This window comes from Pimephales promelas, chromosome 4 (genome assembly GCF_988280905.1).
Source record: "Pimephales promelas chromosome 4, fPimPro1.hap1.1, whole genome shotgun sequence".
Lineage (NCBI taxonomy): Eukaryota > Metazoa > Chordata > Actinopteri > Cypriniformes > Leuciscidae > Pimephales > Pimephales promelas.
Genome location: NC_142772.1, coordinates 38,693,374 through 38,708,377, shown reverse-complemented (window position 1 = coordinate 38,708,377; position 15,004 = coordinate 38,693,374). Strand labels below are relative to the sequence as shown.

The window sequence follows — 15,004 nt, the reverse complement described above, 5'->3', positions numbered from 1 at the left end:
ATTACGAGGCATATTACCCACTTAACGAGCATAACGAGCTTAATTATTTATTCTGCCTTCGGAGGGGTATACCTCCCTCTGCCCTTCAAAGGGTCCTGAAGACACAGAAACCCACAGGTCCAGAAGCTCACTTTCTTAATCATCTTCTAAAATGCCAAATGCTGGTTAGATTGAAAATGATCAGAGGAGAAACTCAGCATCACACACATACAGTATATTAAAATTCAAAAGCAGATCACAATAATTTAGACTTCAGGAGTGCTTCTCTCCACAGCTGCTGGACTCAGATTGAATGGAGCACATCTTTCTGTTCGCTTCTAGTCTTTCTCTCTCTCTATTTCTCTTAAACGTTCGGCTGGCATCAGACCAGACACCATATCCCACAGGGAGCTACGATTTAAACCTGGTCACATAAATGTGTTTTGCAATACGGGTATAAATCCGATCTTCAATAAAGTTCACGTCACTGAAAGCAACAGATATGAGCTGCATTTTATTGATCATCAGCTAATTTCAAAATCAAATACCGAAAGAAGAGAGAGCGGCAAAAGCACAGTAAGATCCTTTCATTTCTTTACTATTAATGAAGATGATTGTGTATTAAGCGTCTGCAGCTTTGATTTGAAAACTCTGAATATGACACCTTTGGGCAGTTCTAAACCAGGATGGCTTATTTAAAATAAGACTAAACAAATGTAGTTATTTAAAATAACACACTGAAAAAAACCTAAACAATTAAAAAATCAACATTTTTCTCATTTTAATTCACACCCTCAAGAAAAAGTGGATATATGAGGTAGCTTCATTTTTATTAGACTGATTTCTAGACTTGGAAAAGCCATATAAATGAATAAATCTTATATAACTCCTTGGACAGTTTTATAAATATTTCAGGTTTATAATGCATTTACATTTTTCTATTTATGTCAAGCTCTAAAATATTTGCTCAGGTTATTGAAATTGTGAGTAAATCTTTATATAAAAAAATATTTTTTTACACAACCATATCCAGTAAATCACACAAAAAAGGAATAGTCTTCAGAAATTGTTGTAAGCAATGGGGGTTTATGGATTCAAAAAGGTTGAGAACCACTGCTTTAGTGTGATTCCCAACCCACGTCTTGATCTTAGAGCAACAAATACAGCAGGGGGCAAAACCTGTGTTTTTTTTTTTTTTTTGCAGTCCAAAAACACTCAAAAATCATTATTTACAGATGCTGAAAATGTCAATCCCTGCCAGTAAATTTTCCTGTAATTTTCCATCAAATAAAATAAAATAAAATAAACAGGGCTTTTTATAAGCATAATTTTGATTTTATTTTGACTTGTTTACTGGCTCCCAGCATGAAGCCCCGGGCCTTCGGTAGTTGAAACTAGCCGAAGACTATCCTTTTTGCAGCACTAAAGAGATCATAGTCACGGAAGATGCTGCCATGGTGCAGAGATCAATACTGCATCACTCTGAGTTTCTATGTGTATAAAGAGATATTGATTATAAAAAACATTCTGTATATTGAGATTAATTGAATCAACAACAAGCCAAAGTCAAGCCACACATCACCATACAGAACTGTCAAGACTGGTATGTATAGCGACACATATCAGCGATACGGGTCAGTTTAGCAGAATTAAACAGAGGGAAAAAAAATCGTGACGCTGAATTGCTAACGCTTTGGTTGCAGTCTATTTGTGTGGACCCCCTTACAGCCAGAGAACATATATAGAAGGTCGGATTGCAGTTATTGAAGCTCTCAGCATTTTGGTCAGAGCCTGTTACAGATAATAGACTTCAGTAAAAACACTTTAACAAAGGGAAAAATGGGTACTCTACCCCAAGACGCACAACGGAAGGCTTTTATCCATAGCTATGCCGGAAGCAAATGCATGTGGATCGTTGAAGTGAGTGTAAAAAGGCTTAAATCAGTTTTAAATGTGATTTACAGTTTGATCTGAAACACGGTTCTTTTCAGAGCAGTCCGAAATCAAAGTGGGCACGCACACATACATATCATCCCTGCTCTGGGATTCTTTATGAATTCTATCCTCAGGGGCTTACAAGTAAGTGGAGGCTTTTAACTGCGACAGTTGAGTGAGCGAGTTACTGTGTGAGAGAGAGTGCACAATGAGGCTTGAAGGATAAGAGAACATACGTGCCCGTTAGCCACGCCCCTGTCAGTCCATCAGGCTGACTGACGGGTTTAAAGAGACAGTGGCAGTGATGGATAGGCGGGACTAATAGTCGCTCCGACTGATTTAACAAAGAAGGAAGGCATCTTTCATTTATCTTACTTTTACAGTTTTCCCATTTCCCTCGCTGAAATAAGCCTATATTTGTCTCTCACCTTCTTCAGTTACAACTACGCCTTGCTCACTCGCTCTTTCTTTTTGAATTCAGAAGCGCAGCATGTGTGTGCGGTAAGATTCTCACCCCTGGGGTTACTGAGCGCTGCTTCAGTGGCCTTGCCTCCATCGCCGCACTGGTTTGGGTGGAAGGGTGTGCACTGCTCCCCGCTGCCAGCCACCACCTCCACGTTCCTGCTGAGATCTTTCGGTTCAGTCAGAGTCTTCAGCCGGTACAGCTTCCCGCTGCTTGTGTCCGACAGATAGAGAGACTCGTGCACAGGATCCATAGACAAGTAGTACTTATGAGCCGGACTGGAGCTGAAGGAAGAGAATTTAAACAAGGCTTTATGACAAAGCAGGGCTACACACATATTGGCAATGTACTTATGCGGAAACTATTTCAAAAGTCGAAATCCATACCGAAACACAACCACACACAGAGGCATGCTCACACAAGGTTAGAGTAAAACACCCCTCCAGGTCTCAGCGCCTTGCCGAAATTGCAATCATTCTGAACTCAAGCCCTGATCAAAACTCTCAGCCCCTACAGTGTGTCGGACCCCTGCGAGCCTATAATCTTCCTTTCCTTTCCCTCCATCCGGTTCTGCCCTGAGAGCAAATCAACCTGCTGCCTCTTTATCATCTATTCCTTTGGCAGAGTGAAGGGGAGGAAATGAAAAAACAAACAAACAAAAAAAAGATTTTCCTAAAGGAGCGAAACATTGTCCCCCACAAAAATTGATGAGGTCTTTTGTGTCTTTTGTTAACAGAAATATGTTATTTGGATTGTGCACCCCATGACAAAGCGCAACACGTCCTCTGGACGGAACATCACCTGTGGTGTCTGAGTTGTGGTGAGTTTGGTACGGGTAGATTATGAGGCACTCTGCTGCTCTGACATTTAAGGGGAGTCGATTCACTCTTTTGGGTTTAAGGACAGCAGAGTGCTTAGAACTGTGTAGGGGCTATGAGGTCAGGGTAAAGGGGAGTAGTTCCTGTTGCTAAGCTGCTAAAAACTCAAAGGTCATGGGGTTCAGTTTCTTGGGAATGCACATACCGATAAATTTGACACTTATGGGGTCCTTTTACAAAGTCTTGATTTAGTTTTTAGGGAGTACTAGAATATGCTTTCATGCTTGATTGTTCAAAAAAACAGAACCTCTCTCCACAGTCTGGATCGAACGCACTGTTTATTTCCTGTTCCGATTAAGCCCATTATTCCGAAATACGAAATGTGCCTAGTCAGATGTAAATATTAAGGATGGCGTCAATTTCAAACCAGTTCAAGCCGGATTCAGACTTAAGAATGTTGGTAACACTTTATAATAACTACACGCTAATAATCATTAGTTAAGCATGAGTAAACCATTAATTCATCATTCATAAAGCATTAATAGACATTAATAAGCAGTTCATAAATACAGCTATAAATGCTTTCTTCTTGATTTAAAAGCATATCTATAATTTGTTTAATAATTGTATTTTCATCCTTTATTAATGATCAATTTATCATTTCTAAATGAAGAATTGCATTTTTTATAAACCAGTTATTTAAGAGTTGTCCGTGGTTCATACGATTACTTAGAGCGAGTAAGTAAATGATTAATAAACTATTTAAATGTACATTCATACATCTTATTATTCAGACATATAGTGATGGTTACTTAATGTGTTAATAATGGGTTATAAGGATTAATTTGGGTAGTTATAAAGCATTTAGTAGTGGTCAGTTAACTATTTTTGTGACCTAATCTAAAGTGAGGACTAGTCATGCCTTGTAAAGCATTTTTAAAGGCTGCTAAATATTTCTATGTTCTGTATCACTGTGTTGTGTTTGTTACATTTTACTGTTTAGAAGATTGACGAGTCTTTAAATCGCCTTTATAAATGCTTTACAAAGCATGAATAGTCCTCACTTTAGATTAGCTCACAAAAATAGTTAACTGACCACTAATAAATGCTTTATAACTACCTGTATTTACTACATTTACTTACACTTTCTAAGTGGTCTTATAAATGACTGACAACTCTTAAACAACTGGTTTGCAAATAATGTTGTACTTCATTTAGAAATTATTAATTGATCATTAACAAAGTATGAAAATACAATCATTAACGCATTATAGATATGCTTATAAATCAAGAAAAAAGCATGTATAGCTATATTTATAAACTGCATATTAATGTCTATTAATGTTTTATAAATGATGTATTAACTGTTTACTCATGCTTAACTAATGATTAATAGCGTGCAGTTATTATAAAGTGTTACCGAATGGGAACAAACAAGAGGATCATGAGTGATATGTTGCTTTTTTTTAAAATACATCTTAGATACAATGTTATACACTATTTAATCATGACCAAAACCATGATTAATTTTGCTAAGGGGCGATGAACAGTCTTTCAAAAGCGAGAGGTTATAAAAACCACAGTAAACACTATATCAACATAAATGTTGGCTAGCAGAGGCTACATCGTAGCAACAACATAAAACATAACTATAATTGGACTTGTTATTAGTAAACGCAACTACAATTTATAATAATAAGATACTTAATACTAAAAGAATACTTAAAAATTGTGATCTACCAACAACAGATTGTCCCGACATAACAAAGATCTGCTCCATTTCAGGAGAAGCTTTTGTGCGTAGCCTACATTGTATTCTCTTTCTGGTTCTGAAATGTGCATGTTGGGGTTGTAATGTTCAGGAACAGTGTTTCAAATCGGCCTTAGGAAGGTCAAACAAATGAGTTTTGGAAAAGGGTAGCGAAAAACAAACACCGTCTCTTTGACATAGCGACAACACTCTTCTCTAATGCAGCTCAACCAGGCCATGTCCCCCTTTTTCAGCATTCCGTGGGTTGGGAATATTCAAATGAGTAACATTGTGACTTCACAAATCTGGGTAAAAAACACGTTGTAGTCCAAATGAGATGTTCAATAGTTCTTGGAAAGAGGATTCTGCTGAATAAAATACTCCCTATGGAGTGGACTTTGAGCTTTGTATCCTTCAGATCTCTTTTATGCTCAAACAGCAACATTACACACTAACTAAAGTTGAAAAAGTGAAAAAAACATAATAGGACCCCTTTAAGACTGGAAGACACGACACGACATTAAAAATCGGAACAAATTTTAAAACACGATAGGCATCAAACACTTGCCGACTTTTGAGGAAAAACTGGGCAGCGTATACTAAACGACTGAGGATCACACACTACCAGACTTACCAAGAAGTCATTACGAACTAAACAAACTCACACCTAAACCTTGTTGCTAGGAGACATGTGACAAATGAAAACAATTTGTGTTCTAAAATCGTCTCAAAATATCAAAAAGGTTTGATATCCTCCTACTGGATGGAATCAAACTTCGAGGCTAAAAAAATCGGAGTCTGTAATCATCATATACAACATGATTTTCTGAGATATCGGTCAACCGAAATCTGCAGACTGGCTCTGACATTTGGCAACTAGCGTCAACTTGTCCAGACTGTAAATCTGGGCAAACGCCTTTACTGTTGGACACTTTCAAAAACATTCATGAATGTTAATAGTCACTTCACAAAGCCATTAACCAAATCTACATCTAAACTGAAATGGTTAAAAGACACAATGTCTTTCAAAGCTGCTTTTGTTATAATAAAAGGTAAGAATATTCTGTAGCTTAAGTGCCATAGGTTCACTTCTCTGGGAATACACAGGCTTTTAAAGCGAACACTTTTAATGCAGTGAGAGTCACTTTTGATAATGGTGTCACAAATGTAAATTACTTCACAAAGCAATTAACAAAATTGACATCAATATTGAAATGGTAAAAGAGATTCATATTTTTCTGCAAGCTGTTTTTGGTATGATAAGGGGCAAAAGCCACCCCCCTCAAACTGCCTGTTTACTGAAATTGAAAATGTTAATACTATAAGGTTCTTTGAGTCTTTGCGAGGAAGAATCAGACTCTGGTTTGATCAGAAGCGCTATCTCCAAAAAGACGTCTGAAGGTAGGATTTCCCCCTTGCTGTGGGATGTAATACTGTGAGCAAACACACGCGCGCACGCAAAGATAAAGGATTACAGTTCGCTTGTCAGTGTTAGTCTGTGGGGCAGAGGTCTATCCCACACTCTAACTCCCTCTCTGTGGGGGGCGCCGTTTCTAAATTCACATGAAACGAGGAGGATCTAGACGATAAGCAGGAGACTGTGGTGTGACGCTGGCAGCGGTTTGCAGAGAAAAGCTGTTAGTGTTCAATCCATCGACCAGAAAAACGCCACAGATGGATTTCTTACCACACACTGAAGATCACAAGCAACAGTAGCCACTGTGTGGCTTCATAACACACACGCCCACACAAAAACATGTCCGCAGTAGCACAAATACAGTACACACACAAAAATATACTCAGATGAATACAATTACAAACATGCAAAAATGTAATAATAAAAGATGGCCCTCATTATAAGCTAAATGAAATGTTAACTTTAAATAAATAAACATTTAAAAAGGGGAAAAAAGAAGAAAAGGGAAAAAAAGGGGGGGGGGGGGGAAGGAAAAAATAAGGAAAAGGCTCTAGTCATTAAAGCTCAGGATTAATGTGATGTATTGACTGAAGTTTTGTGGGAGGGACAGTCAACTTCGGTCCTGGAGGGCCACTGTCCTGCAGAGTTTAGCTCCAACCCTGATAAAAACTGACCTGCATGTATCTATCTAGTAATCCCGAATACATTAATTAGCTTGTTTACTAGGGTTAGATCAAAATTCTTCAGGGCAGTGTCCCTCACAAGTTTTGCTGTTAATAGTATTTTTATCATTATGAATATTTATGTTCAGAGCGGTGGTGTGCTATGACCTTGATGAGAAACAGCAATTTACAAAGTAACAATATACTAAATATATTTACAACTTTATTTAAAGACTTTTTCATGGGACAAGACCCAATTCTGAGCATTTGATTCTGCTGACTTACTATAGGGGCTGCTGCCTCTAAAATTGTTGTTCTGCATTTGAGACTTGAATCACTTAACCTCTAGTTCCTCCAAGGTTGATGCATGGATGAATGGAGATTCAAAATAAAAATAATGAATTCAAGCACAAGTACAGTGTATTAATGATTGAAAGACTATATAGTGATAACTTCTGAAAAGAAAACATACCTGTGTCTAATGTCACGATTTCTGGACGCATAACATGGAAAGAAATGTTAATAGTTAAAACTGAAGTCAACATTGAGAACAGACATTCCTCAGATAATTTTTGTTTTTACAATTATGAAAACTTGTATAAGCTATATACATTTGTTTTTACATAATCCAATCATTAAATAACTTTTATAAAACAGTTCAATTTAGATGTCACTATGCAACGCTTATTTTGTAGGTTATTTGTCAAAACATTAATTAGTGTTTGATTTGATGTAATTAAATATTTCAATAGCAGGAATCTTTGTATTAATAAACAAGAATAAAAACAGCTGAAATAAAACCTCACAAAATGAAAATCAAATAAATAAATAAATATGAAATTAAATAAATAAACAGTATCCCTATTAGTAAAATAACAATTTATTAAACACTTTATATTCATCCATCAAATAAAACTATTATTTTAAAACTATAGAGATGGCATACAACAGTCCCTTATGCAATAAAAAATAAGAAAAAAAACAAACATTTAAACACTTTTGAGAAGCTGATTTAAGATGGTAGACCTGAGCTCCAAGATGCTGATGGAGAATCCGTTGGGCAGAATCCTGCGGATGTAGTTAAAATCACCAACATACACACTTCCATCCGAGCCGCAGGCCAGAGCGATAGGGGCAAACAGTTTCTGCTCCACAGCTGGGCCGTTGCAGTTTGGGCATGGGATGGCACGGACCGCCCCTGTCCCCATCACTGTGGAGATGACCAAAGGCTGCTGGGAAATATAGACATTCTCTCCATTTCCTTTATGAAGAATACCTGCAGAAGATAAAAAAAAAAATAGAGAGCATTAGATTGAAGGATGAAATGTATTAGTGTTAAAAGACCACGTAGAAACAAGCTAAAGAAAGGAATGATACAAACTGCCATCTAGGGAGCTCTCAGAAACTAGCAAAATATATGAATCAGGAGGATGTTTTATATATATATATATATATATATAATTTTAAAACTGTGTTGGAAATGTTTTACCATTTTGCTGTCATGAATTCTTTAAATCCATCATAAAACAATTCTTCAAATACCAAAATACAGAGAACTAAACATTTATTGGGGGAAAATTGCTTTTACACAAAACTATTCCACAGTTGCATTTCCACACACGACACGGCTAAACATCTTGTGTGTATTTGGTTACAAATGAGACAACTGTGCAGGTGAAAAGCATAACTGAGATGAAATATAAGATGTGAACAATAAAATATTTTTATTCCGTATCATTTTGAATTAAGCTGTACTTTTGTTATACCAGAGAAATCTATCCAGAAAAGCCATTTTATTTAATTTTTTTAATTAAAATTTCATTTTCTTCATTTCCACCACAAAATGAATGGTGATTTGAGATTTGAGACAACTTTAGGGGCAAAAACTAGCCTGGCTAACGCCAGACCACGTTTCATTGAGAATGAGACGTGGTCTGGAAACCACATGTTCATTTTCTCGTATTTGAGGTGTGGTTTACAAATGCCCAGAGCCGTATTATTGGGTGCCACGAATGTCTATCAAATGTGCCTGTGCTCCCGTTCTGTGATTGGTCCCCTATTTCAGGGGAAAATTTGGTTCATGGTGTCCAGACTGCATAGCAGCGTGAATAAAATCATACTACGGCAAGGCAGCATGGGGAGACCCAGGCTAGGCAAAAACATACAGTAAATATGCCACAATTCTCCTGTTATACAATATATCCACTGTTGCACATTTTAGCAGGCAGGCAAAGTGAATAAACTAATGATTTTGAAAAGTTTGTTTTAATTTCTAAAAGTCTAAAGGGCCAAAAGCATCCAAAGTTGAAGAAAACACCCATGCGCATGTGTGTGTGCATGTGATAATCACTCACCACTCTCCAGGTTTAGGACGTGGTGTTGGTTCAGTGTCCATCCGCCCAGGTTGGATGGCATCAGCTCAAAGCCCTGCAGCTGAGCAACTCTCTTCTCCCAGAGCACGACGTCCAGACACGATTCATACTCGTATCCAACAGAGACTGTCATTAATACCAACACACACACATACACACACACACGTAAGTGCCAGACTTAGTCCATTAAATATCACCAATCATTATCAAAATCAAAAAGAGGATCACCATCATCAAAAGAAAAAAATGTACCTACTCACACACTTTCATTGGTAATTTTTCATTTGAAAGTGAAACTTTCTTAATTTTAATGCATAAATTACCCATTAATACCATTTTACAAGATTAATTAGACTAATATGAGCTAATATATAAAACCTTGATACTAATTATCAATTAGAGAGTATTAACGGAATAACATTTACATATACCTTACTCTACATAAATGTGTCATAACATAGAATTAAAATGTTTAAAGAGCTGAACCCATCCTCGGAGATAAACAAGCAGCAGGTAGCTACAGTACATGTGGAACATGTTATATTTGGTTCAGTTACAGTTGTGTTGCCATGGTGTTACATTGAACTTAATTAGACGAGCTCTTTAAAGTAGCAACGCTTGAGCTGTAGCCAACATTAACACATTTAAGAGGATAAATAATAATTATTAACCACTAATTATATTTGCCTGTTTGCAGGGCAGAGATCTGGAGTCATGAGGATTTTTATGTCTTTCTACCTTTTAATAAAATGTTACTGGCAAAACGTTACAAGCACTACACAAATTCAAAGATATATTAATGTAGCATCCTGTAATTCAGCTGTTTACACATTTCTTTATTATGACCATGAAATGTTTTCGCATTTTTCTTTCTAATTACAACTTAAAAACAGAAGTTAATTTCCTCCATAATAGCCAGTAATTACTAATTTTTAGCCATTATTCCGTAGGTGCATAAGTGTGCCGTAAAACTGAATGCTCTTTTCAATGAGCAAAAGATGATGAATTCAGACCCTCTGCAGTGTCTGATTGCTGTCATTGTGACGGATCTCAAAATAATGGACGGGGAAAGAGCGAGAAAGAGGGGCTATGATCATACAACAGCAGGATACAGTCATCAGTCCTGTTTGGAGTGCTAAACACAGTAAAGTCCTGTCCATACACTATTTAGTTATGAAAAACATTTTCAAGGGGCCACAACACAATTTTAAGAGCTAGTTCGATTGATACAGGGAGTGCTGTTTAAATGAATCCGCACTCAACAACTAGCTGTCTGTCACATCATTGATATAGCCAGGACATAAGTATGTGTGCTTTGTTGGTTATTTTCTTGCTGTCAATCACTAATATTAGCTATCTGTCAATCTCAGCTTATGAAAAATGGCAGAAAAAGGGGTATTGTGAGGTAAAACACAGTTGTCAATCAGTTCTGTTAGGAGTCCTAGATACAGTTGTTCATACACAGTTCAATTAAGAGACTAATCAGTTGCTCTTGCATCTTATTAAGTACATACAATCATCAATACACAACTCTTTTTTCATGTGCGATCATTTTATCTTACAATAGCATTCAAAAGTTTAGGGTCGGTAAGATTTTAATGTTTTTTAAAGACTTTTATGCTCATCGATATGATTACAAATATGGTAAAACAGTAATATTGTGAAATATTATTACAATTTAAAATACCTTTTCTGTTGAAATATATTTTAAAACGTAATCGTGTGATTGCAAAGTTGCATTTTGAGCATCATTACTTCAGGCTTCAGTGTCACACAAAATAATTATAGTATGCTGATGTGGTGCTCAAAAGACATTTCTTCTTGTTCTCAATGTTGAGAACAGTTGTGCTGCTTAATATTTTGAAGTAAAAGTGTAAAAAAAAAGTCAGGATTCTTTGATAAATAAAAAAAACTTTTGTAAAATTTGTCTTTACCATTTATTTTGATCAAATTAATGCATCCTTGCTGAAAAAAAAAGTATAATTTAAAAACTGACTTTTTGGCCTGAACATACTGTATGAATGGTAGAGTAAAACGGAATGAAAGCTCATCTTTAAAACAACAACAACAAGTTAGCTCTCACAGACAGAGACCCTCACCGTGTGCCTGCACCAGCCCCGTGACCTGCTGTCCATAGATGTCAGTTTTATTCCAAGAGAAAACAAATATGAGGTTTGGAGCTGCAGGAAATGATTTCAGAAGCTGCCGACCCTGGACAGCCACAGACAGATGGACTTTGGCCAAGCCCGGAGGGAGGGTGGAGTGGGTCAGAACCACCCTCAGGAGAGACCGATAGCCTGGAGTTCTGGACGAGAGGTAGCTTAACTTCAGAATTGTAGCGGGGATAACCACCTCCTCTTGGACCGCCTACAGAGAGAGAGAGAGAGAGACAGAGAGAACAAGGATTTATTAGGCAGAGCGACAGTGAGAGAAATTAATTGTATTTCTATTTACTGTGTGCACTTTCCATACAGAACAAAAACCGTGCCAATGACCGTAATGCTGCCAAATAAATGTCCCATAAACACAGGTTGCAGTTCTTACAGCCTACAGACACACACAAGCTCTGTTCCAAACCTGAGTGAGCTGTCTCGCTGTCTACTGCCTACATAGGCTACTGCCTTCCAAAACAGCATCTTAACCAATATGAAATCTCATGAGGGACTGATTTGAAACGCTCCACTTAAGCAGAAAGGGATGGAAGAACATGAAAAAAATCCCTTGATTTCCCTTGATATTGCAATCACGATTATTAATAATAAGAGAATAAAAATACTTGTTTTGTGTTTGGCGACTGAGTGTTATGTTGTTTCTGTGGGCTACACATCAAAATTTAGTTCCTGAATTACTTTCCTGCTTTTTTATTCATCAGTCAACTTAAGTAAATTATAGTAAATTATATACTCAAAGTGAGTAATGCATCAATATTAGAATGTTCTCATTACATTATAATCTACAAAGGTGTCAAGTTTACACAGTTTCACGCAACTAAGATTTGGATTCTTGTGAATGCCAACTTTATCATTAAAGAAAACATGTCTACATTGCAGAAATCTCTTTTTTACACTGTCAGTATGTATATGCCTTGTTGATGGTAATGGGAACATTCTTCTTTTTCTAGCACCACCGGGTTGCAGTGAATATCAGGTCTATCACCATCTATTCTGCAAGCGAGCAGTTTCATGTGTCATATAAACAGCAGCGAGGCATACAAGAGAGCTGAGCGACATTCAAGTTGATTCCAGGATGGTCTGATGTTAACTGATGTGACTAAGGTAATGACATAATATAATGCATTCAGTGTTTTGTCAGAGCAAGCTTGTCTTATACCTGTAGCTCAGGTACGACAGTTCCTCTGTCCTCACAGTCGGCGGCGAATCTTGGGAGAGGGGCGGAGAGAACAACGGCGTGTGGACTGATCAGGTTTTTCAGGTCACAGACAGGTGGTTTGGATTCAGCTCTTTCCATTACAACTCGGTCCAGGACCATGAACTGGTTCCAAGGAAGCCAGACTGAACGAATCTGGGACAAAAATGGGGCTCGCTGGAACAATAGAGTAACAGAGATTCCCCCCACTGCCAGAAGATCAAAGCTAGCGGGAAAAAATACAAACATACATTCAAAAGGATTTATATATATTTCATGCAGTACATAGGCAAGATAGTGTGTGTATGTATCCAGGATGTATATTGTATGCTATATATATATATTAAAAGTTGGGGCCATTAAAAATTGTGTATGATGTATATGACAATCTCTTATGCTCTTCATGCTGTATTTATGTGATTAAAAATACAGTAATATTGTAAAATATATTACAATATAAAATAACTGTTTGCTATTTTAATATATTTGTGAATGTAACAGCTAATTTATTACCAATGTTGACATTATGGCTGTACTGTGCGTTTGTTTCTCTAGCAAATAAGGTCAAGCATGTACTTTCTTTACAAAGAGTGTGTTTTACCTGCCGTCCTGTCGGCTGAGTGTGTATCCATATTCAGGGTTATGCTGAAACGTGACATTCACACCAACGAGAGGAGTTCCATCAGAGGCCAAAACCTGACCTCGAATTACACACACTCGACTGCACAGAGAGAGAGAGAGAGAGAGAGAGAGAGAGAGAGAGAGAGAGAGAGAGAGAGAGAGAGAGAGAGAGAGAGAGAGAGAGAGAGCAGTCATTGCAAGAGAAACCAAAGGATCTGTCAGAGGAGATCGAAACTGAGAGAGGAGCACTCTCTTTTCAGTCATCAGAGAAAAATACAATAGATGCTTCAATCGATTCTAAGCTTCCTCAAACTAGACGATGACAGCAAAAGTCATTTTGGGAGATTATTTTTGGGGTGAGTCAAACTGCTCATAGCAGCTAGCTGTTATTGTATCAGCATATGAGAGCCAGAGGAAAAGTTCACACGCACTAAATGCAAAATGCTTGAACACATTCATCTGTGCATTGACATATGTATGGTCTTTGCATAACAATATTCATGTTTGTTTTTGGATATTTTAAGGTTCGTTATTGCATTTTATGTATCTGTTTCAAACATTGAGTCAGGGGTGATAGCCTTCAGGGGTGTTAGGATCAACTTTGGGCGCAAAGGGATAATCAATCCCAAACTTATTATTTTATTTGTAACAGAGATAGAGCAAAAACAGTAAGGATTTCTAAAGAAATTTGGAACAGTACTATCTGTATTACGCAGAATTCACGTTGTCGAGACAACACAGACACTAATGGTGACTATGTAGTTTAAAAATATAAAAATAAAAACTTAAATGTGAAGTATGTAAGATTTTTATGTTAAACTATATTTTCTTAACAGAGTTTTTTGACTAGTATTAGTAAGCCATTCATGGGTTTATCTCCAACACAAGTGTAAACACTTTGAAATTTAAACTACAAAATCATTTAGAAATTTAGTTTTTAACATGCCTCCAGCGATCTCCATTGCGTTATTTTGCTAAAAATAAAATTAAAATACAACCGGTCCGTATTCCTTCACGTGGCTGCTTGTGCTGTTTTCTGTGACTAAGTCTGGGATTTAACCTTCTCAGTGATGAACTGTAATATATCCAAACATGAATCTAGAATCTAGATTGTTTTACGATTGTGGTTTTGGAATTAAATGCACTTAGGCAAACTCTGTGTGACAATACAAAGTCTTTTTTGTTGTTGTCCTACTAGAAAAACATTAAGATAATTTAGAACAAATTGGAATTACTATTAGCCTTAGCTTTTGAGAGTTTTTATAAGCCTAACGTAGAGTGTATTAACTTATATATGAGATGACATTCTCTTGATTTGTGCTTATACTGTAGGTGAAAGTGCAATAACTGTAATAAAATGAAAAATAAGTTTCTCATATGACAACAATCATGCTCAGTAATCAATATTACAATTGTTACCAAAATAATTGCAATTATCAGTTCATAATTACTATGACTAAAAAAGATTGTATTGACTAAAACTAGACTAAAATTCCCAGACGTTTGTTCAAGTAATTAATACTAAACGAAAAACAGGACAGGTTGACTAAATACGATAAACTAAAAACACAGGACTAAGACAAACAAAACAAAACAAAATTTAACACTAATGTAAAGACAG

General features: G+C 36.7%; 1 protein-coding gene across 9 annotated transcripts in view; it reads right to left on the bottom strand.

Moving 5' to 3' along the window:
- The window catches only part of tenm1 (teneurin transmembrane protein 1), a 278,449-nt gene that overhangs the window by 34,136 nt on the left and 229,309 nt on the right, over positions 1-15,004 (bottom strand). For 6 of the 9 annotated variants that reach the window (XM_089130471.1, XM_089130477.1, XM_039659141.2 and 3 more), the window contains 7 exons: positions 13,364-13,483; positions 12,727-12,988; positions 11,496-11,763; positions 9,379-9,522; positions 8,051-8,300; positions 7,497-7,517; positions 2,429-2,661 (listed from right to left, as the gene is read on the bottom strand). In XM_089130471.1, the coding sequence (XP_088986597.1) occupies positions 2,429-2,661; positions 7,497-7,517; positions 8,051-8,300; positions 9,379-9,522; positions 11,496-11,763; positions 12,727-12,988; positions 13,364-13,483 (1,298 nt within the window). The remainder of the gene's footprint in view (positions 1-2,428; positions 2,662-7,496; positions 7,518-8,050; positions 8,301-9,378; positions 9,523-11,495; positions 11,764-12,726; positions 12,989-13,363; positions 13,484-15,004) is intronic. The other 3 variants (XM_089130473.1, XM_089130474.1, XM_089130476.1) reach the window with 1 other exon arrangement.